General features: G+C 39.9%; 2 protein-coding genes across 4 annotated transcripts in view; one reads left to right on the forward strand and one right to left on the reverse strand.

The window, feature by feature from the left end:
* The first annotated feature begins 395 nt into the window (after positions 1–395).
* The window catches only part of garre1 (granule associated Rac and RHOG effector 1), a 57773-nt gene continuing 33494 nt past the window's right edge, over positions 396–24674 (forward strand). Inside the window, exon 1 of one of the 3 annotated variants that reach the window (XM_088080503.1) lies at positions 396–415. The gene's annotated coding sequence lies outside the window, so the exon portion shown is untranslated. Of the gene's footprint in view, positions 416–20095; positions 20204–20638; positions 20782–24674 lie in introns of those variants that run through there. The other 2 variants (XM_042483221.2, XM_042483279.2) reach the window with 2 other exon arrangements.
* Positions 8710–17471, reverse strand: gpib (glucose-6-phosphate isomerase b). Its single transcript, XM_042486189.2, has 18 exons — positions 17284–17471; positions 16862–16952; positions 16501–16569; positions 16183–16302; positions 15940–16023; positions 15658–15804; positions 14927–14998; positions 14795–14839; positions 14646–14699; positions 13915–13975; positions 13192–13235; positions 12911–13063; positions 12625–12754; positions 12403–12479; positions 11609–11737; positions 11240–11315; positions 10679–10745; positions 8710–9147 (listed from the first exon to the last, which is right to left on the reverse strand). The coding sequence occupies exons 1-18, from the start codon at positions 17400–17402 to the stop codon at positions 9024–9026; spliced, it is 1662 nt and encodes a 553-aa protein (XP_042342123.1). The 5' UTR covers positions 17403–17471; the 3' UTR covers positions 8710–9023.

The following is a 24674-nucleotide window of genomic DNA, read 5'->3' on the forward strand; positions in this document are numbered from 1 at the left end:
TTTATGCTAACTATCTAATCTAGGTCACTCTACATGGACAATAGTTTACATTAATTCCATATTAAACCCTACAGGTGATCAAAAATTGATTTTCAAAACGTTAAGTAATAAACAAGTTTATTGTCATTGACCAAACATTGTATTTTTGCCCACTATGTTTATGCAAATCGGCAACCCGTGTTAAAATAAAATTATCTCCGAGTTGCCGAGCTGCTTTTCCGACATGAGAGGCCGTTCATGTGAGTTTTTCCAGCTGGAAAGTCGTCATTGTGATTATTCCGACATCACGTGAACGCAGCAGTATCATCACAGCTGCTATGGCTAACGCCTTAGCAAGTGGTTTGTTTACACCTTCAGCAGATACGGAGGAGCATGAGCTTTCGTTTGGAGTTAAAGTCCTGTCAACCCGACCAATGTAAGTCTGAGAAAACTCTCTTCTTAGCCTTTAGTTCCTCTCCTGTAACTCCAACTATGAATGAGTATGAGTTTAAATATTTGGGGCTGGTGTTGTCCACAGTCAGTGAAATACTGATGTGCAGAGTGCAGCAGGAATGAGTCCTAATACCTGGAGACGAGTTAGCATATTAGCACTTCCCTTCATTTCCGTTGTCTCCAAATCAGTGGGTTTTAGACGGTTTTAGATGCCTGGAATAAGGTCTGTGGTTAACACAAGGTTAAGACATTGTCATGTTTTGTTCTTTTATATAAAATATGTCAGAGTACCCCAAAAGTAAATATTTAAGCTCCAATGTGTCCTAAAAAGGTGGTTGCTAACAAGTGGCTAATTGAGACTACAGAGAGTAGAGTGCCCCAGGGATGACGTTTTTCTGTAGGCCAACCTGGCATTGCCCTGATTGCCTTGTCAAAAAGTCTATGGGATTTTTCCATTGGATTTTGATCATGAAATAAGCTCTGTGTTAAACTAACGTTAATAAGACTTACACATTTTGCTCAGCAAGCGAATTTTCACAAATGAGCACCACTTTCAGAATTTTTGAAGCCAAAATGTAATTGCCAGAATGAAAAAGCCATTGCTAGGCTTAAATGAAATACACTTAAGTCGCATTGCCACCACTAAGAGGCTGTAAAGCTGTGTTTGGTGTAGTTTAGCATGATGACATTTTGTAGTCTCATTAAGCCACATGTTAGCAGCCATTTTCTTTTAAGACAAATGAAAGCTTCAAGGTTTGTGAGCGGGATATTTACTGACTTATTTTATGTCAAAAAAACAAAATGGGAAAGTCTCTTCAGCTTGCGTTAACCACAGACCTTATTTCAGGCTTCTAACCAAAAACTCATTAAAAACCCCATTGACTTTGAGACAAGGGAACCGGAGGTGCTGTAATGCTAATTCATTTCCAGGTTTTAGGACTTAACTTAATTAGTGGGGTTCTCCATGTTTGGGACATTAAACATCCTCTATTCACAAACCTTTAGTGGTGGTGAGTTTATTTTTTGCAATAATGAACAATCCAATAGGCTTTTTGATGGCCTACAGAAAAATGTCATTCCTGCACCACTCTGGCTTAATAACATCCTGCCCCCAGTGTTGTGGCATGTCATGTGGTGAACTCTTCCTCCTGAGACACAGCCTGGCACTCTAATGGTTTACTATTTGAAGCATATGAACTGAAAAAATGATAATAGCAGCTTTAAAAGTTATTAATGATGCCCCCCGTGTGGGGTTGGTTATAAAGATACAGGAGCATGACACAGGCAGTGCTGCTGTCATCTCTGGAGATCCTGCAGGTGAGTGGGTGGGTTTCAGCAAAAGTCCCTGCTCAGTTGCTAAATTACTGCTGCCTGACTCAGTCCCCATGAGGGTAAGAATGAAATCGAGTCATCCTCTATTTTCACTTTGGGGAAATACATGTTTGAGAGTCAGGCTCACAAAAGACTGTATATCTTTTAACAAGAAACGAAAAAGGGAAAATGAGGGACGGGGACCACCACAGTTCCTGCACCTGCCCTGGGGATAAAACTTGAAAATTCAGAATATGCACACTCTCTTTACCCCTTGTGTCCTAAATTTCAATTACAGCATCTACAGATGCATTTATAAGCCACTGATACAGAGATAGTTGGATATGTAGCTACATTTTGTGTGGGTGTACATTAAAGCGCAGTCTGCCCTCTGACTGAGCTCTCCTGTTAGCTAAACAGTGGTGTTCAGTGTGAGGAGCTCTCCGGTGTTGGTTGTCAGCTCCATGAGTTGGGGCACAAAGCACCCTTTATGTGTGTGAGGGTTCCACCCTGTGACTCGGGGAGAACTCTGTGTGTGTGTGTGTGTGTGTGTGTGTGTGTGTGTGTGTGTGTGTGTGTGTGTGTGTGTGTGTGTGTGTGTGTGTGTGTGTGTGCGCAGAGGTAGCGGAGCCCCAGGGGATCTGCTGTGAGGTGAGCTCTGTTACAGTGGACAAAAGAACACCTTCCCACTGGAGCACACCGGTCCCTCCACTGCCAGGAAATGAGTGAAAATATGCTCACCACAGGATTACCTCATACAGTCTGAATCTTTGGTTACTAACACTTTGTCCCCTTCCTGTAACAAAAAAAAAATCAGCCTATCATTTGCTACCCTTGTCTCATTCTTCCCACACAACACAGCAGCTTTTTTTTTTAGTAATCCAGCACGCCATTTTTAATTAAAAGTTTGCTCTCTGTCACAGAAAGATACACGATTCAGTGATTTAGTTTATGAAAGCTATTACACTTGATTTTCTTAACAAGTACTGTTAGCTCTCTCTCAAGGAAAAATCCTGAAGTAAGGTGATATATTTTATGTGTGAAGCTGCATCAGTGGCAGAGTAAGAATATTTAGAGTTCCCACTTACAGAGAATCGAACTTCGTACTTAGAAAATACTGGATTGTAGTGATTCACCTCACAAATCATTTATTTTGAATAAGTCAAAATGTGTTGTGATACACTCTTTACAGCTGAAATCAAGCAGTCACTGCAGCATATTTTTTTCACTTAACCCTTATGCTATCAAGCCTTTGGAGATAACTGTGGTGATTAGATTTTTACACATAAAACTGTCCAAATAAATGCATACACATTGCTGCTCATAGTGTACATCTGGAAAACTCAATTGCAAAACAATGACGCATAGCCAAACGCATCGTCTTCATTCTTCTTTCTTGTCACAATGTGGTGCACACCCACGATGTAGTTTGACGTCCAACAGTTGTGGTAAAGAGGAGCCTTTTTCACAGCAGACATTTTGACATGTCAGAGTAGTAAAAGCGCAGGTGTATATAATGAAAGTAACGATGGCTGAATTTCATTTAGCTGCTTTGATTCCAGGTTCCTGGGCTGCGATCAAAGAGTCGTTTTGCTTCGTAAGGTTTCCAACTGAATAAAAGTATCTAAGTGGCGGCCATGACAAGAGCTGTTTGAATTCTCTAAATGCTGCTTTCATACTTCCTTTCTCGTCTCCATTAGCGCAGAGTTTGCTGTGCCATCCTTTTATGAAAGGACTTGAGATAGTGCCATCCCACAATCTCTAGCAGCAGCAACACTTAAATAAAACCTGCCGTTGCATAATTATGAAGCCTCGTGTAAGTGCAGTGGGATTGTTTTAGCACCGTGGTTGTCTTGTCCTATTAAGACCCTTTGAAATCTCCTTAACGTCCTTCCTTGACCTCGTGATGTTTTTCATCGAGGTTGAGGACAATTGTTTCGCACTTATGACATCATTTTTTGACTATCAGACTGCAGCCCTGGTACTGTGCATGCTTGCATAATGTAACTATCACTGGACCACTTGAACTGAACACAGACATCATTAAAGTTATTATTAACTAATGTGCTTATCCTTCTACGACAAGTCAAAACTATGCTTGTTGCAGCTAATATTGCAGCTAATGTTGCTTAGAAAGTCCTCAGCTCTGATTGATTGTTTTCATTCACATGTGGTAATGCCATTAGAAGCACTATGAGGCAATAGAGTAGACAGAGGATTCTGAGTTTTGTCACAGATTATTTGTCTCATTCAATGTCCTTATTGGTTTTTTTTCTTCTTTTTTTAGATGTCACTGCTGACGGTATATCATTAACGTGGCAAATTCAAAACAATGGTCCCAAAAATGGAGTCAATATTAACTTGCTTAAGTATAAAAAGGAGCATTTCCCTTTGTGATTTAAGTGCAGCATTGTGTGGTCCACTTCTTACTGTACGATTAAGTTGCTAAATTTAAACTGCACCTTAATCCCATAAAAAAACATTGTTTTGTTAACAATGTGCAGAGGTGATGCGTCACTGATTCTAAAGACTGAATACATTTCTATTGCCCTTTGGAGAAAAAAATAACTTTTTTTCATAATGCTGAGCTGAGTCACTTACATGAAACATCCTTAAACCACTGTGAAGGTTAAAAGGATTGATCCTCTACTGCCAGTGACAATCTGCAGATAGTTGTGCCTGCTTGTCACCACACATGTCATCACAATCAGAAACAGCCTCAGTCTAAAAAATGTGAGATACCAACTGTCACTGTCACTGTGAAGATTGTGATATACTGTATCTCCAAAAGACTAACGGAGGCTGAAATCAGCGTGGGAGTTTTTCTTTTTTTTTTGAAGGCTCACACATTGTGATGCTGAATAGGAGCTAGATGTTGGACAGTATATCTGTATTTCTATGGATTCAGGACAAGCAGTGGTGACAAAAATCTACAGAGATAACCAGATAAGGCATTCCAGGAAGACAAACAAACGAACCCAGCTGTCTGGTTTTGCAGTGAAGAAGAAAATGACTTAATTAAATTAGTTTTTAAGTTATTATTTGTAAGGTTAGAGCTGCATTACTTTGTTTCTCCCTTCACCATATGGTCACATAAATGTGTAACAGTGCAAGATCAGTGAACTTAGATGATATTGTTCTTGGGTTTTTAAGGGTTAGGGGGTTCAGTGTGTTGTGTTGTCCATGTGGAACCTAACAGCAATGCATTTGAAAATGGATCCAGTTTATAGGGATCTGAAGAAACTTATTTAGGTGCAGTGGACATGAAGCCAGAGCAACAAGGGGTCAGCTGGAGCCCCCTGCAGCCTCATGGGACTGCTGCTGGCTTCCTATGCTGCAGCATGACAAGCTCTGCCCACGCACTTAAGTTAATCTTTATATAACTCCAGTAGTCGTGGGAAAAATGAAGCTGGGCTTGACTTGATGGCTATTTCTTTTTAGAGCCTGCAGGGTTTGTGTGTCACTGCTGTCACTGGCATCCTCAGACTGGACTGGGAACTAGAGAAGGACTGGGTTTGAAATTGGGAAGTGTGGTGTGTTGGGTGGATGGGTGTCATGTGTTTGCAGGAATAAGCCCAAGAGAAAATATCCCCCAAAGGTTCCTGGCAGGGCAGGATGGTCATGCACATTAAAAGCATTCCAGCGAAGTTCAAGCGAGAATTAAAGCTGGCTGCGGATCTGCAGGCCGCTCCTCTCCCCTGAGGCCGAATTTTTCGAGCTTGTTTACATGCAAGGATGCTGACCCTCCAACTGCTTCCAGCACTGTTACTCATGATGAATACAAATGCGTGGAGAACATGCCTCTCTGAAGATGTTTCAGTGAGCTACAGCAGGAAAGCTTGCTGGTGTTGCTAGTCCGTTCAGAAGAATCTCAAACTTCCACCATTCGTTTGACACCGCCATGAACTTGGGACTGCACGGTCGAAAGTGGCAGGGGGTGATGTCGCCGTGGCAACCACCGCACTGGGGCAGGTTGAGACCCTGATCGAGTGAGAGGGGGCCAGCTCTTCAACAGGCCGGAGAGAGAAAAAAAATGACTGACAGGGCCAACCAATAAAGCATGAAGTGGAATGTGAGGGTATGAAGCGCCATTGTTCAACAAACATCTCAGGAACGCACACAGAACCTTGTTCATGCTTTCATGCTGCTATTTGATTCTGCTCTCAGATGAACTAAGCCGGGGCCTAATCACTTATTTCCTCATGTTGACTTGCTGCTTGTTTTTTTTAACCTACTGCACCTGGCTGAAATAGATTGTAATAACTCAGCAGTGGGTTGCAGCTCATATCAACAGCTGTGTGTGTGTATCCATAGCCTCTTTTGCATAGAGACCTGGCTATAGAGTGCCCAGGGATGATGTTTTTTCTGTAGGGCAACCCTGGTTCCCTTGTCAAAAGCCTATGGGATTTTTCCATTGGATTTTGGATTATTATTATTATTATGGCAAACAAATAATACTTAAACATATTGTTCAGCAAGATAATCTTCACAAATTACCATTACTTTTATGATTTTTGAAGCTTAAATGTAATCAGCAGAAGTAAAAATCTAATGCTAAGTTATAAACAAATTTCACTACTGCAGTGCTGCCCCCACTACGAGGCTGTAAAGCTGTTGTGTGGCTTGATGTAATGATGTTCTGTAGTCTCATTTATCCACTTAATTGTCTTTTTTAAGACATATAAAAGCTTCAAAGTTTAAAAGTGGGGTATTTACTGACATTTCCCTTGTGTCCAAGTCAGTGGGTTTTACACGATTTTAGATGCCCGGAATAAGGTCTGTGGTTAGCACAAGGTTAAGACATTGTCATGTTTTGTTCTGTTATATAAAATATGTCAAAGTACCCCAATAGTAAATATTAAAGCTTTAATGTGTCCTGAAAAGGTGGTTGCTAACAAGTGGCTAATTGAGACTACAGAGAATAGAGCGCCCCAGGGATGACGTTTTTCTGTAGGCCAACCTGGCATTGCCCTGATTGCCTTGTCAAAAAGTCTATGGGATTTTTCCATTGGATTTTGATCATGAAATAAGCTCTGTGTTAAACTAACGTTAATAAGACTTACACATTTTGCTCAGCAAGCGAATTTTCACAAATGAGCACCACTTTCAGAATTTTTGAAGCCAAAATGTAATTGCCAGAATGAAAAAGCCATTGCTAGGCTTAAATGAAATACACTACGGTCACATTGCCACCACTAAGAGGCTGTAAAGCTGTGTTTGGTGTAGTTTAGCATGATGATGTTTTGTAGTCCCATTTAGCCACTTGTTAGCAATAATTTTCTTTTAAGACAAATAAAAGCTTCAAGGTTTGTGAGTGGGATGTTGTAGAGCAAAATATGAAAGCTCTCTTAAGCTTGCGTTAACCACAGACCTAATTTCAGACTTCTAACCAAAAACACATTAAAAAGACTGGTAGCAGGGAACCGGCGGTGTTTAAAAGCTGGTTCATTTCCGGGTTTTAGGATTCATTACTGGGGTTCTCTAAAGGGCTGCTACGAAGTCCCTTATCATTCATCCTTTGCATTTTTACAAAGAACCAAACGATGCATCCTGCATCGTACATCCAGCATCCAGTATCCAGCACCCTGCATCCTGCATCCTGCATCATGCATCCCGCAATCAAGAGGTGTAAAGAGCGTGACATACAACACGATAAGGTTAGCCTCTAGTGTGACATAAAACATGTGCGTCAGCAGCGCTAAACAATACCAATACATAGAATACCAATCATTTACAGTCTCCATTATATGCTGGCTGATATCGTCCTCTGCTCAGAGAGTAAGGAGCTCCCGCATCTCATTGTTTTTACAATTTGTGCAAATTTTGGGCCGCTGTTCTTCTTCTTTGAGTTAGCCGCTAACTGCTAACAGCTGCTTTTAAAATCTCCCACAGCTGGTCACACACATTACATATCATGAAAACAATACACCTGTGCCGTTTGGGATCCTGTCCTGCCGGCTGTCGTGTAATACAGACATTGTTTCAGCGCTGTTACTACCTCTTGTGGCGGATTAAAGGCGAGACAACTCTGTCCCCCATTCCACGATCATTTATAGGTAGAACAACAAGGCATAACAGCACGATATTGCCTTTTCAGAAATGTGACCCCATTTGCAAATTTGTGAGAAGTTCTCTGGAATAATCAATGACACATACAAATTCTTCTTTTTTTTTGGACATGAGAAACTGAATGGCATTCTACCAATAATTTGCTCCATAGCGAGGTTTTCTATCCTCAGTCAAACTCACTTTCTTCTGTATCCTGTTTCAGAGCAGCAGATAAAAACGACAAGTTAGATTTGAAGTAAAGTATTGTTGCCTGGCAACAGCATTGAAAACCCACTAGTGTCTGGGGGTCTAGGTTTTTTTTTTCCTTGCTGTTTGTCCTCATACACACTCTGTAATTGTACCCAGCAGTGAGTATGAGGAGAGCAGCACAGTGAAATATACTTTATCTTGTTTAGTGCATCGTGGTGTATAGCATCACATCATGTGTTGTGGGAGATGTTGTCCACCATGAATTCACTATATGTGATTGGATGCTTTTAGGAGAAAATCAAAGGCACATTTTGTGCAGGCGTTTGACTGAAACATTAAGCAAATGAAGTTTAATGATGTTTAAATGTGGTGCCAGTGAGGACCGGTTTTCAGTCCAGATGCTGTTTAGTCCAGCTGTTTGTTTTTCTTTCTAAATGGATGCTGTGTCCTCTGGGGATTTGTGGGGAGGAGCAGTGCAGATGGACTGACCTTTGACCCTTTGTTCCACTGAATAAATGGTAGATTACTGGGTGGTTGAGTTGCTCCCTGTAATATAATCTGGCACTCTGACGCCATCTAGTGGCGAGCATGTTAGTCTCTAGCAGATCTTGGATACATATTATTACAGTATTTGTACACAGGAGCACGGTGAACAGCTGCTGTTAGTGCGCATTTATCTTTTACATTTGACTGACACTGAAACTGACATTGTGCAAAGATGTTTATTCCAGAAATTACATTTCTGGTGACAGTGGTGAGACAGTGAGAGCACTTTTCACTCTGCCTTCCACTACCCTAATACGAAAAAGCTTACCCCCCTCACAGTGGTGGACGAACAAACATAGAAAAGACAGCACTGTAACAGTCACAATATCCATACTGAGAGTAAAAACATACAGAGTGCTTCAGCTCGCCTGCGTGGGAGTGACCAGCTGCCTCTGTGAGTCTCCTGTCCATGCAGCTCATTAAGCTCACACATTATGATGTGGAGAAAAGTAGAAGTTGTCGGGGAGGGGTCTGACTCAGGCAAAGTTTTTCTTGAGGAAGTTGATGAGTCCGTTGGTGGAGGAGTCGTGGGAGTGGACCTCTGTGGTGTCCTTGAGCTCTGCCTCGATCTTCTTGGCGAGCTGTTTGCCCAGTTCCACTCTAATAATGCAGACAGGACACAAACACAAAGGGGTGATGGATCCAGTGATGTGGAGAAGGACATGTGAAGGGTTTCATGTTTAATGGAAAACAGATCATTCCAGACACATTAACACTGTAAAGTTTTGAAACACTTTATACCCATATGTCACAATCTTTCCAAAATGCTCATTTAAGAGATGACTTCCCAGCTGAGGGGCAGATTTGTATCAAAATAGAAGAAAAACAGGGTTTAATGCAGGTTGTCAATTCTTTTCAGTAATCCTTATGCATGATGAAAATGTAATGTTCTTTTTCACCAAGTCCCTGATACACTGTCTTATTAACTCCTTCATCCAGTGTCCTCTTTTACTTTATTATTTATTATGCATTTGAATATAGTACTGGGCCCTTTTTATTTCTTTAAAAGGGACAGTCCACCCCAAAATCAAAAACATATGTTTTTCTTCTTACCTTTAGTGCAATTTATCAATTTAGATTGTTTTAGTGTGAGTTTCTGAGTGTTGGAGACATAGAGATGTCTGCTGTCTCTCCAATATAATAGAACTAGATGGCACTTGATGGCTTGTGGTGCTCAAATTGCCAAAATAAATAAATAATAAAAATCATGACCTGGTTACTGAAGATAATTCACAGACCTTGTTGTGAACGGTTTCATGTGTGAACTATTTTCTTTCTATTGAACTACAACTGCATAACTGTATCACTGAGCAGATGGAAGCATGCATCTACTCATGGACGAGAGGCTCGTGTTTTTGACAGTGTCAGATGTAAATGTCGATGGCGTTTCCCTCTGCTGAGCTTTAACATTAGCTCGCTCAGGTAAACTGGCTACTTATTCCAAGGTGATATGTTTGATGGGTAATGTTCAGTGGGAAAAAAACTCCCTAAAACTGCTCACAACAAGGTCTGGGGATTTTCTTGAGTAAGAGGTCGTGATTTCTGGAAAGAGACACTGCTGTTGCGTTTTCCTAATGTACTTTTTGTTGCATTGAGCACCACAAGCTGAGTGCCATCTAATTCCATTATATCTAAGAGAAGGCACACATTTCTACACCTGATATCTGCAACACTTGGGAACTCACAACAAAACAATCTAGATTGATAAACAGCACTACAGGTCAGAGGCAAAATATGTACTTTTGACTTTGAGGCAAACCGTCCCTTTAAAGTCCTCATATTCTGCTCTTCATTTAAGCTTTCTGATGCTTACACTGAGTGAAATATTCATACCCAAGATGTTTTATGACTGCACCACTCCATCACATTCAGGAAATATTCTAAGTGGCTTGTAGATCACTTTACACACATTTCTCCAAAATACATCCTGACATGTTTTATATTTTTTGGAAAGTTTGAAAACTGCAGTAAAAATTTTAAATAGAGTTCTGTATTTTTTTACAGAAACAAATCTTGGCTAAATGGCATGAGTATGTAATGATGATAGGCTGAAAGAATGAGCGCTGTTCAATACAATTAGAAGTTTATCAACTGTATGTGTATAATCTATATGTTTAGTTAACTGTCTTACCCCCACTGGTCAAAACTGTTGATCTCCCACATTACACCCTGGACGAAGATCTTGTGCTCATACATTGCTGTAAAACAAGACAGAATAATCATCACTTCCAGCCAAAGAAAATGACTACAGAGGAGAAGTGGTTTGTTTGTTTTCAGTTCAGTTTGACTAAAGAGGTTACACAAAGAAGCATAATAATATAATATAATGTAACAGAACTCAGGATGTGAGTTTTAGTTTAGATAATCATGTGTTTGTGAATACGAAATGTTTGTGTAGCTATATGAATATTTATATCTAACTGAGTGGGTTTGCAGGTATCTATAACCATGTGATTATGTAATGTATAGGTGTGTGCTGTATAGTACATGTGAAAATGTTTTTATTATGACATTTATGTGGACTCTTGGGAGACTAACCTTGAGCTAAAAGAGATCCAAATAAAATAAATAAATAAATGAACAAACAACCTGTACAGACATGGGCAATAACAGCATTGCACCATTTCATTCACTGGCTTCATTTTAGTGTCATCAATGGCTGAAAGTCACGACGAATATTGTTTGGTCTCACCTATAAGTGCTCCAAGTGTGTATGGGCTCAGTTTCTTGAAGATGATTGAGTTGGTTGGCCTGTTTCCTTGGAATACCTGCATTAAACAGGAAAAAAAAATCAACACTGTCCAGTTTAATGCATGCTATGATCACAAATGCTCCCATTAAGTATTTTTATAGCTATGTTTATTCATGGTCACTGGGGGGCACTACGTCTTCTAGTTTCTTACTCACATCATGGTACACACTTCAGTATGTGTCAGTAACATGAGTTGACTGCCCCTTTCACTCAAATCCAGGTTTTAAGTTTTATTGTCATTGTTATGAGAGCTGCTAAGCACAGAGCATTCACTCTCTATATTCAGTGTTTTTTCCTGACTTGACTTACTTTGTGTGGCAGGATTTTCTCCAGAGCTTCTCCACTCAGGCCGCTGGCCTCCAGCTCCTTCTTTGCTTCCTCTGTGGTCTTACCCCTCATCAGAGCTTCTGTCTGTGCCAGGAAGTTAGCTACAAGGATCTGCAAGCCACATCAAACAAACACACCCTCACATACAGCACGGTACAATGTGTGTTTTACAGTAAGTGGTACTTTAATACGCTGACATATTGACTTTAAGAAATGCAGTGTATTGGCTGCTATGAATGTAGTTTTGGCTGCATGTATCTGTCTAAGAATATATATTTAATTACACCTGGCAGACAGCCAAGGGCTTATAGCTCTGTGGAAGTCTGACCTTTAAGGATGATCTCTCAAAAGTATGTATTCATCAGGTTTTCCAAGTAATTAATACACACGCTGATTGCACATTGCTGCCGTGGTAGCTTAGATCACTATTTCACGATTTTAGGTTCAAAATTCCTCAGCGATCATAAGAGGATGTTTTGCCCTCTGTGGCATAATTTAGGGAATGTGAAAACTGTATAACAGTATTGAATTAATACTGTGTATAAATAAACTGTCATAAAACTGTAAAAGGAAATGTTTGCAGCATCCTAGGGTTCAACCGATACTTGATCACACTAACTGACCAACAACAAGGACACAAAATTGTCATTTCGACGGGTATAATCTAAACAACGGAGGGGAGGAACTTCATCATGTCAGCATACATAATCTTGACCACACTACTGGTTTGCATCCAGTCAACGCACTGCTTTAGACTCCTCTCACACAAGTTTTACCTTGTGGTGAAGGTTGTCTCGAATGGGATGCTGTGACTGAGCTGGGATCAGGAAGTCAGAAGGCACCATGCGTGTTCCTGAGTTGAACACAGTTGGACTGCATTAGTGACACATTTATACACACAAGTAACCCACGGACACATGAGGCTAAGCAACCAGCAATGTTTGCAATGTTTGCAACAGAATACTTGATTGGTAAAGTCTGATCTTTGGTGACGTTACCTTGATGGATGAGCTGGTAGAAGGCATGCTGTCCATTGGTTCCAGGCTCTCCCCACACAATCGGCCCAGTGTGGTAGTTCACACGTGCTCCGTGGTTAGTGATGTACTTTCCATTTGACTCCATGTCACCCTAGATTACAAAAACTGGTCAAAATTGTTCTCTCCGATGGATGTGTGGAACACTAACACAGGCACAGAGTTGCTTTGTCAATCACGTGGTAATATCAGCATGCATACTCTTAGATCAAAAGAGATCTGTGAGGCCTGCGGCATTGTGGGGGCAGACCTGTTGGAAGTAGGCAGTGAAGCGGTGCATGTACTGGTCATAGGGTAGCATGGCGTGGGTCTCAGCGTGGAAGAAGTTGATGTACCAGATGCCCAGCAGAGCCAGCAGAACGGGAGCGTTCTTTTCCAGAGGAGCAGTGCGGAAATGGTTATCCTGCATGAGATGGAGGGATGATAATTTACATCCATATGCTGTGCTTGTTTTCTCCAGGAAGGCTGGGTAGTTGAATAAGAATAGTTTTTCGACAGGTGGAGACCTGAAGGTGTTGGAGAAGTACCTACCATCCAATGAGCTCCTGAGAGAAGCTTCTCATAGTTGTCATAGCCTGATGGAGGAGAATATGTGACAGAAAGGTTAACTAACATAATAAATGATTGATTAAACTGTTTGAACAGTTTAAATGATTGTTTTAGAATCTTGTGTTTTCAGTGTTTTCTTCACCAATATCAGCCTATTTATTTACTAAAGCAAATGTGTGTAGAATTGCTCTATATTGGTCAGTAAGACTGTCCACCGCTTCAGTCCGGATGTATGCAACATTCAGAGCATGCCGTGAAACTTGTTGTACACAGTTAAGTCCCCCTTGGGATGATATGCAATAAGTTTGGTGATCTCTTGACTTCTCATCCAGCATCAATCTGATCCAATTATTTGGTCAACGACTAAATACTTGCAAAATGAATGGGCTTACCACAAGCCTCAGCTGTACTTTGTGACTGGTGCTAATTAGCAATGTTAGCATGCTACACGTTGCTCCTATGGTTAACGTGCTGGTAAACATCAGCATTTTAGCAGATTTATGAACTTGTCAGAATTCATCGTTAGCATCAAGTAAAACCTCACAGAGCCACTTATCATGACAGTTGTTGTGTCACTATAATAACTAGAGGGATGATGTGTGCATCACCGCTACCACAGAATCTCTTTTGACAATAAGGAAGGCACCAAAGTCAGAAATTTTCTAATGTAAAAAAAACACAAAAAAGTGTTGTCACTGTACATACCAATGTGCAGGGCAATGGCCATTCCAATTGCAGACCACAAGGAGAAACGACCACCAACCCACTGAAAGAAAAAAAATACTGAAAATATATCCATCCCGTATACAAAACTCCTTTGCAAAATGTGTATATTATAATGAATGAGATGCTTTGCAAACAAGTTGCTGGTAACTTTAAGAGCAGCATCGATGTAATTAACCATAAGCTACACATATTTATGATGCATTACCTGCACACTGACATCAAAAATATTTATATCCTTAATAAAAATTAATGTGAGCCTTGCAGTTGACTTAGTGCTTCATAATTTAGCCTTTGATATTTTGCACAAGTCCTGTCCCATTGGTAAAGTTTTCTTCTCTCTCTTAGGGACAGATATTGTCTACTCTGTAAATGTAACAAATGCAAAACAGCCATTTTTTCCCCTATGACTTGAACACCATTTCATAGCTGTTACCCCTTTAAATACCAACAATGTAACTAAATGTAGCTCGCTGACCTTTGATGCCACCCAGCCTTTACAGTAACCTCTGCAGAGAGAAGGTCGCTACCAATAATAACTGGGTCTGAAGAGAGGCGCTTCTGATTACCCAGCAGCTGCTGGCCAGAGCACCCGTAACACCTACTTCACAGGTCAAAAGCCTAGCTTATTTATAGCTGCTGCCTACGGCCCCCATCACAGTCTGTGGATGAAGACAGGACCTGATGTACACAGGCTTAAAAAGAGCACTTACATCCCAGAACTCAAACATGTTTTCTGTGTCGATGCCAAAGTCCTTCACTTTGGGCTGAGTGAGAGACAGAGAAAAGCAGGACAGTTAGGATCAGATATGTGGAACAGAGAGAGAACATTTAACTAGCAAAGTAATGTTTTGTGACTTACTCCATTTGTGGAAAGGGCCACAAAGTGCTTGGCAACAGCAGCTGCCTGTTGAAACAGAGAGGATATAATTAAAGGACATCAGTCAGCAAACTAAGAAAATGCTGCTGTTGTCTGAGGCTGCTGTGTACTCACATCCTTGGCATGTTCAAGGAACCATTCTTTGGCCGACTCAGCGTTAGTTATGGTCTCTTGGGTGGTGAATGTCTATAAAAGGAAAATTTGATATACAAAATACATAGATAAGTATTCACATATAATGCAGTTAAACATATGATAGTGATCTACTGGCAAAAGAAAAAGTCTAAATAACTGTTTATATTTCAGCTGTCGCTTTTCCTGGAAAAAGCACCTCATAGTGTGCAGCAATATGAGATTTATTTGCCTAAATAGAAACTTAAAGGTTCAGTGTGTAGGGTTTAGGAGCATCTTTTTTGGTAGGAATTGTATATAACATTCATTACTATGTTTTTACTAGTTTATAATCACTGAAAATAAGAATTGTTGTGTTTTTATTATGTTAATGAGTGCAATTCATGTCCGTAAGTAATGGGTCTTCTCCTACGCACTCCGCCATGTTGCTCAACAGCAGCTTAGCACAGACAAACCAAACACTGACTCTAGATAGGGCCATTCGCACCGGCCACCGTAGCTTTTTCTATAAGCTTTGCAAACAGGGAAAGTTTTGATTCAGCAACCTCACCGCTAGATGGCACTAAATCCTTCACAGTGGACCTTTAATTTACAGCCAGTTTATGAAAAATTTTGTACAAACTGATTGTGTAAACATAATTATGAATTATATGTTGTTGTTTTTTGTTATTAAAATGTGAGATGTTCGGTCTGCTCTGTGTAAACCAGCTTACCTTGGATGCGATGATGAAGAGGGTTGTCTCAGAGTTCAGCTGTGCCAGGGTTTTGGCGATGTGCGTTCCATCGATATTGGACACAAACCACACACGCGGACCACCCTTTGAGTAATTTTTCAGGGCCTCGGTCACCATCAGGGGGCCCTGCAAGGCAAATCAACTCAAGTTCAAGTTCACTTAAGACTGTGGCTGTACTGGGAAGCTCACAGGAGTCAATGTGTATGACTGTGAATTTTGCAAAATAGACTGCATCAAAGTCTTTCCAGAGATTGCACTCACAAGGTCAGATCCTCCGATGCCGATGTTGACAACATCCGTGATGGCCTTGCCTGTGTAGCCCTTCCACTCACCACTGCGAACTCTCTGCAACAGGCAAACACAATCATTGTAAACATGAACCAGATTTTACTACAACAAAAACCTCCACGAGCAGCATTGCTAAACTCATACTGTGAAAGGTGTAACCTCCAGTTTAACAGCTTTTTGTGCTTTTGCATCCATCTGTCGCTGCATTTCACTCACATGGCAGAAGCCCTTCATCTTCTCCAGAACTTTGTTGACGTCCGGCATCACATCCTTGCCATTAACCATGATGGGAGTGTTTGAGCGGTTCCTCAGAGCCACATGGAGCACAGCGCGGCCCTTCATGTCCAAAGCACAAGGAATCAAAACACATAGAGATACTCAGTTCTGTTTGGCACTTTCACTTTTGGCAAGGAAATTAGTGAGATGTTGCATTCACTGAATTCAGTGTTCATCTTTAAACGAGCCCAAAACTTGTGTCCAAGTTAATGCTGCCATAAATCAAGTTACAGCTGACACGTGGTCAACAATGAACACCTCAGTGAAGTTGATCTTCTCTCCAGTGAACATCTTCTCTCTGGCAGCCTCAACGCCTCTTGACTTGGCCTGGAAAAGACAACAAATGTTAGCTTATGAGATGAAATATAATGGTTATGATTCAAATTGATGATTAATCCCTCCAGACAATACATTCAATTCGTGTCCACAAAGAAACACATATTTTGCCTCAAGAACAATCATGAATCCTCACTAATGGCTTGCTGCAAGGACTGATGGGATTCCCATTTTACAGCTGCCTGCATCAGCCTTTGATCTGCTTGTATTGCGAAGGAGCTATGATGCAAATCTACTTTAGCATTTAAAAAGGGACAGATAACGGAGATGGAAGCTAAAGTACCAGATCGACCAACATCTTCATGACTTCCTCAGTGAGGAGATTCTTGGAATAATCCAGAAGAATGTCTCCATCCTCGGTTTTCATGCACAGGCTGCCCAAACAGAGAAAGATATTAGTGACTGGAACAGCAACAATTGTGACATTTCCTGACTGATAAAAAAATTAATGAAAAATTACCAACAAACAGTATGATTCTGTGCTTGACCGGTGGTTTGACATTTAGTTTTCAGTGTTATGTAATAAGGCAGCACAGTTGCGTAGCAGGAATGCATCTGCAGCACTTTCATGTGAACTTTACTGCAGATTATGAAAATGGCAAACTCACACTAAACAAATACATCTAATTTCTGTACATGCAAACTATCTACACCCTGTCCTGTGGTGCATTTTCGCAAATGCAAAAGTTTTAATATGATGCATACCTGAGCTTGTTGAATCTCTCCTTGTCAGACTCAAACATATGCCTCAAGTTGAGATTCAGGGCATGGGCTGTGTACCAGTCCTGCAGTTTTTGGAAGTTGGGGTCCTGTGTAAATGCCATGATGTCCAGAGGGGCTTGCTGTGCTCCGCTGTGCTCAACTAGCCTGGCTGAGTGGGAGCGAGCAGGTCAGAGGGGGAGCTTTTTGAAGGGCGTCCACACATGCCCCTCCTACAAGAGACACACTATATTCAGGGCTGTGCCTGTCACACCTCCGTCATTAGTGCAGCAACTAAATGTCATGTACCGTTCATCGGACAGTACAGACTGTAGTGAAGTTCATTCTATTGCACTCATTGCAAATTCCCTCTGAAATACAATGCATTAGCTAATTCCATCACTGCACAATACATTATCTCCAACATTACAACACTATATCAAAGATGCTAAATACGTTATGATATACAGATCCATTATTTTGTTTAAAATGTCACAAACTTAATTAATTAATGATTAGTGAGTAACAAATTATTACTTAGTGAATCACATAAACTCTTCTTATTTTATTTTATTTTTTTAAATTTCTGATTCCGTTCCTCTGTTTACAGTAAAACAATTACATACAGTAATGTACATTTAAAGTTATTTATTTACAAGGAAAATATTATTTAGATAATTTCTGCTTTTCAATCTTCAAGTTGAAGCTTTTTCCTCATTTATTTAAATATTTGTGTGCTCCATTTTAATGTTTTTGTATGGGCGAAATTTTAAATCGTCTCATTGCTATTAAAAAAAATTGGGAAAAAATGTCAAGAAACTATATATATATATATATATATATATATATATATATATATATGTTTGTGTCTAGAAAGTATATATATATATATATATGTGATTGTCTTGTAGCTGTTTACTCATTTCTTGCTAATTCTGGGTCATTTCATTTCGCTTGCGGGGATTCTGGGTCACATCAGGCTGATTTGCTCAGGTGTCAATGGGCTAATCTGATCCTGTTAAAGTTTATCAGCATATCCATGTAATAGCCAGTTTTTTTTTCAATGATTATTATCAACAACACTTAGTGTGTGCCAGAATGACCTTGTAAAACACACAAATGAAGAAGTATAACGGGTATAATGTATCAACATTACATATATCATGCTTTTATATCTTATGAACCCCAGAAAAGAAAAGCTTGACAGAACAAACTACAGTTCAATTTGTGGACCTCAACGCCCCCAAGTGGCCATTTTTCAAAATGATGAGCTCACAGTGTAATGCTCTTTCTCACACACTAGAGGGCGACAAAAGCTTAGTCTCTTGCAAATATTTCTGTTATTACTCATTTTATACCGTCTGTGAGTCAGTGATGCGTCTAAATGACAATGGCAGATGCTTTAAGTGATTTGACCAAAGATGGACATCACAAAAATATGAACTGAATGGTGTAATTAAAAAAAATTTGCATTTAAACATATATTGCTAATGTTGGCAGCTGGTGTAGTCCAGAGGGATTTACAATGAGTGCGTGTGTATTTCACTTGCATTTCAACATTATCAGTTTCTCCATCACCAGCATGACAAGAAAAATCCAGCAGATACTGTCTGGTGGCTTGTAGTGCCTAGTAAGCTACATTACAGAAATATGAAAGGTATAGACTTCTAATGACTCATTATACAATTTGGTGACCCAATTTCCTTTTGAAGAGTCTTTGTTATTTTTTACACGCAGCGTTTGTTCCTGGGGGGATAACTGTGAATAATTCGCGCACTAATTTATAGTATTTAGATTTATGTGTAGTGAGGGAGTTATAACCATTTTAATTTCGGGAATGGCATTTTAATTTCAAAATGAATGTGAAGTGGAAGACATTAACAAAAGAAATACCCTGAAAAAAGTATTTATTGGTTAGAAGGAACATTATGACTTAATACCCCAGTGTGCCTTTATGACACTGAACACTTAAAATGATACACCTCTCTTTAATGTGTTATTTTGTTTTATGTATATGGCTCAGATGAAAAAACCAGCATTCTCTATAAAGATTTGAATATATTTGAATATATAATATTTAATAAATTGTGGCCAACAACAGAAATTTTGTATAATTTTAAAGCTGATTTGTGAATATTTGTGTGTTTAAAAAACAAAACAAAAATTGTGTATAATGTGGTATTGTTTTGCTGTAGGTTTATTTGTTGTAGTTCGACAATCTGGTTTGGAGGATTCATTTCCTGTACCAGAAAAAATATCAATAAATTTCAGTAAATGTAGTTAAGGCAACAAAGCTTTATTTGCATAGCATATTTCATATGACAGAGCATTTCAAAGGGCTTCAAAAAAGAAATAAAATATAAAACATATTAAAGGAAATAGACTTACCAAGAAAGAGCAAAGAGAAACTATATACAAAGTAAAATTAATGACTAAATAATTTAGATTTTTTAAAAATGACAATTAAAAATAGCAAAAGTGAAAACAGGAGGTGCAAAGGTTTAAAAGAACATATTTGAAATGATTTAAAATCAAAATGTAGCCTTTAGATAAATGATTTTAACAATGCATTGTATAGTTTTGCTTTATTTGTTGTGGTTATAGGGACAGACACTCAAAAAGTCTGTCTTTTCTCGCATGTGAGCCTGAATTAGTAATTATAGGTAACAAGATGGAAAATAATACTTGAAAATTTATAACATAGATTAAAATGAAAAATCCACTGTAAAACCACGTTTTTAGAAATAAAATCCACCAAAGTTGTTCCGGTGGTTTTATTCAAAATACTCGTTTATGCCAAGCACATTTGTCTGTGTCTGCTTTATTGTGAAGGTGTGAGCGGAAGTGTGTGTCGTTGTTGCTGTGGTCTTAACGCTGGTCACACAGACAGGGGATTCGCTGTCAAGAGGGTGGATGCCTAGAGCTGGTGAGCGATGTGGTGATTAACTTAACCTGTACTAACATTTTTCTCGTGTTTTAATGAGGTGTTTGGTTCCCTCTTGGTTACGGTGGTGCTGGCTGTTGCCGGCCTGTGTTGGAGCACCACTGGGCCGCTTACGTTTGCTGGTGCTTTCCACCAGCGCTTACAACCGTGTCGCAGAGAGCTAGCTGGGCAGCTAACGTTAGCTCGCTTAGCTATGTAGCTAGCCCTGCTTAGAACCTGTGAAACATTGATGCATCCATTATCGGACATGCCTCACTCTGATATGCATATTTCCTTTTTTTTTTACTTCACAGTTGAGATGTAAGACTCCAAAAACAGTCGGACAAATATCTTGAGAGAGAGCTACATATGCACGTGACATGTATGTGCAAGTATACGGTGATAGTGTGTTATACAAACCTAGTTTGATGGCTGCTGTTGAAACGCATCCGCCTAGGCTAGCGAAGGAGGAGCGATTGGCGGTATCGGTTATTTCTGTTTTGATTGCCACTGGCTTGTATCTGGGGGCGATGCTCCAGACTTGATCCACGTCTTGACAACGGATAACCGTGGCATTGACGGTAAGATAGACGAGTAGGTTACTGAGCTTTAGCGTTAGCAGCGACCTGATTTGACTGCATGTCCGATAACGGACCTGGGCGTTCTTGTTTGCAAGTTATGTGCTGCAGTCGGTGATCGCCTACCGCACAAAACGTAATGTAGGCTAACATTAGACAATTGTACGACAAAGCCGTGATTTTTATCTCGTGTGGCAGTGTAACGTATGTGTGTGGTTGTCGTTGGGCTGACAGTATGCTTAGGCTTCAGGGAAAGTGCACTAGCCTGCTAGCTAACAAGCGAGTGTCTGGTTCTGTTTAGCCGGTGGGCGAGTGTCAAAGTCGGGAACGCAGCGGACCCGGGGTACCGGGTATCTGCGTACGCTTTGCAGTTTTCATGTCACCCGCTTTTCCGACGTTTGGTGTGTTGATGCACCGATGCCGCGGAAGCCTTTCCGGCGACTCTGCATTTAGGGCGTTAAACGGCCGTATTAATAGCTGCGACATAGTGTTCCCATGACTTGGGCCATGTCGTCCCGGAGAGTTTCGATGAAACCGGCTAACTGCGCTTGCGGGGATTCTGTTACACCTTCCTGCTAAATAGTGATCTGGGTTTAAAATAATCCCTTAGCAAGTACAAAACTAACCAGCTAGTTAGTGCTCTGCCTCAGTGGATAGCAATATGAAGTAACTAACACTGTTTTACTGTTGCACTAATATCCAGTCATCCGAGTGACGCCGTGCTGTGTGTGGTACTGTAGAAAGAGCAGCTGTAACTACTTAAAATGTGTTGTATTCTTGTTAATGCATTTTCAGGAAAAAAGTGCAGAAGTTGTGTTTGAATGCTTGAATATCTGTAAACCAATTCTTCAATTTCCATGTATTTACTATAAAGACTGAGTGTGAACACAAGAGCAGTACACAACCACAGTGATGTTGGTATCATGGGTTTATATAGTCTCCAAAGTACAGAGGAGATATCTGGAATTACATTAATATGCAACGTTGCCCCACTTATGCATCTACAGTGTAGCTATGGATCTGTGTTTTGACATCTTGTGGACAGAATTTCCTGTTGTGGTGGTTGAGTTGTAGAAATTAGATAACCATTTAGTTGCCCATAGAATTTGATCATACAAATGAATGATTACAGTTGGTAATCAAGGGTGTTTGTGAATTAGATATCTCAAGAAAAAATATTATTATTATTATATAGGTCTGCAAGGTTTGTCATAAGATGCCAGTCTGCTTGCTGATGTCATCCGAAATTCAGCTTCCATCCATTGTCATCAAATGATCCATGCTTTACTGTGGAAAAATGCTTTTGATAAACAGAATTGGGAAATAAAATGTTGCCTGTGGCTTTGTTGACCTTCATACGTACATACATAGTTATATGGTGAAAGAGATGGACTTAGCTTTTGCTGCCTTTTAAAGAAAATGTTAACAAATGTTGAGAAATATGATTGCAAAATGTTATGTCCCTTTAAACTCTGAATCATATAGTTAGTTCTTAGTTATAAGATCGTACAGATGTTGAATGTGGACCTAATACAGTTCTGTTTGATAGTAAAATCTTAATAAAGTGTAATTTCAGGAGGCTTTCATTTTAAGGACATTTCCCTCCTGTTGTTGAGTTTTTCTGGCTCATACAGCTTTCATTGAAACAGCCCTGAACCTACGTGTTGACATCTGCCACAGCTGTGTCACTACAGAAATACGTGCTTTGCTCTGCAAAATTCCTGTCTGTGTTTAAGCTTTTCAATAGCTTATTCACCTCTCTGCCTGAATGGCTATCACAGTCAGTGAAGTAGCACTAAGGCTATAGTTGTTTTACTTTCTCTTTTTTGTTGTCAGTATTTGTCAACATGTGATATGACCAAGAGTGACACTTTTTCTTATAGTCTAACACTGAATCCGGATGCATGTGAGGAAGTCGGCATACAGTCACAAGATTACTGTTTGCGCTTGCCTCGGGTGGAGTACAGACCTGGCCTGTGCTTTACTGGCACTGTTTCCACTGACTTGAATACTATTTCCTTCAACATGGGATCTTTCTAGTAATTCTTATGCTGCACAGCTTTAAATTACACAGCTGAGTGTTACAGAGGAGTCTCTGCTTGGGGAAGGGGTGAATTAACACAGGCCATGGTATTATAAACTGGGAATTCTAACATTTTGTGTATAGGTTTTTACTTTTTTCTCTCAGATTGGACCAGTCAGATTAATAGAGTTTTTAGTTCTTTTTAAAGTGTGTTTGCGTCTGCCAGCTATTTTATCTCTAAAGATTGAAATTTTGATGAAGCTTCCTCAAGATGATATCAAAGGAACAACAGGTGGCACAAGGAGGAAGCTAAATGCTACTTTTGGTTTGTAGCTTCCACTCGGCACCAACTTACAGAAATATTCGTAGTTATTTATGGCTGGGTTATACCTACATTAGGGTATGTCAGGGATATCTCAATGTTTGTGCTTTGTTACAAACTTTCATGGCAGGGCTCAAACACACAGCTTGTTAGTAACTTAAGCAAGTTGATTTTTTTATGGCACTGATGCTTTGTGACTCAAAGATTTTTACACTCTTAACATTTAGGGCATGCTGGCTGTGAGCCTGTTAAAGGGATAGTTAAGATTTTTTTTGAAGTGAGGTTGTATGGAATACTTATCCACAGACAGTGTATTACATGGAGTGGATGTCAGTTGACATTCCCCCAGTTTGGAGAAGCAGGCTGGAGTCTGACATGGAAACAAAGTAATGTACTGGTGTGGAGGGGTCAGCAGCAAAACATATTATAGCCACCTAAAAAAGGCCCACTTAAAAAAAAACATATCTGTTAGTTAATTAGTTTACTGCTTTACCTTAATCACAGACAGTGATTTCCATCAGAAAAATTAAAGTGTTATATTGTTGTCTTTAATGTCAGACTGCATTGAGAAAAACAGTAATTTATTAACATTGCTGAACACCGATGCTGCTGGTCTACTGCTACCTCGATCAGTTAGTTCGTCTGATTGTGTGATGCAGTAACACAGCTAACTGATCAAAGCAGTAGAGATAAGCATGTCCCGTTTTTAGCGAGCAAAAATTGTTGTTGGTGGCTTTGATGAGAGTATAGATGCCCTTAACGGCATCACATCATAATGGGCTGTCTTGGAAAGGTAACTTGGTGAACATACTCTCAATATAGCGCACACTTAAACTGTTGGTGGCTAAAAATACATTTTGTTGCTGACTCCACAGCAGTACATTGATAAGTTTCTGTTTCGGACTCCAGCCTGCCTCTCCAAACTGGGAGCGTGAAACGGCCATCTACGTACTATTAATGAGTAACTCATGCAAACCCACTTCAAAAAATCCGAACTATCCCTTTAAGTCTAATTTGTGTGACAGTAGTGTATTTTGAAGTACTGTGTGCTGATGTCGATAACACATACGATTACAGTATGGTAAATATAAAAACAAAGATTTTATCGAACTAAACTTCATGATAAAAATGTAAAGAAAACTGAATGAAGAAGCATGTTTAATTAAAGCGGCGCTGGAAAATCCAGTTAATGTCTATCAAAAATTACAATATTAATATTCTGCAATAGCCATGCCATGTTGTCCACCTCTGCCCTAAGAGTTAGAAGCAAATGGTGGTTTGGATCGACTTCCATCATCGTGTTAGATAATATCCACCTACAACAAGTTTAGCCGGCCCATGATGCATTAGAGAGATGCAGGCTTGTTTGAGTTTGTATTGTGTGACAGGATTTTCATGTGGATGCACAATACTAACAACACTATTTGCACTGCTGTGTGGCAGTGGGTGGGGGTCTGTTTCTCCTGTGACAGAGGATGTTTCAGCTCTAGTCCACTGCTGTTTCATACACTCCTTGGTTAGCACAGCTTATCGTTTACACTTGAACCAAAT

Source organism: Plectropomus leopardus, chromosome 1 (assembly GCF_026936395.1).
Source record: "Plectropomus leopardus strain MGB_pleo_1.0 chromosome 1, ASM2693639v1, whole genome shotgun sequence".
NCBI classification, from domain to species: Eukaryota; Metazoa; Chordata; class Actinopteri; order Perciformes; family Serranidae; genus Plectropomus; species Plectropomus leopardus.

Coding starts and splice junctions, on each gene's coding strand:
- gpib (XM_042486189.2), bottom strand. CDS start 17,402: ATGGCATTTACACAGGACCCCAACTTCCAAAAACTGCAGGACTGGTAC. Junction 13,236..13,914: donor GGCCATTGCCCTGCACATTG/GTATGTACAGTG, acceptor CTCCTCCATCAG/GCTATGACAACTATGAGAAG. Junction 11,316..11,608: donor AGAAAATCCTGCCACACAAA/GTAAGTCAAGTC, acceptor TGTTTAATGCAG/GTATTCCAAGGAAACAGGCC.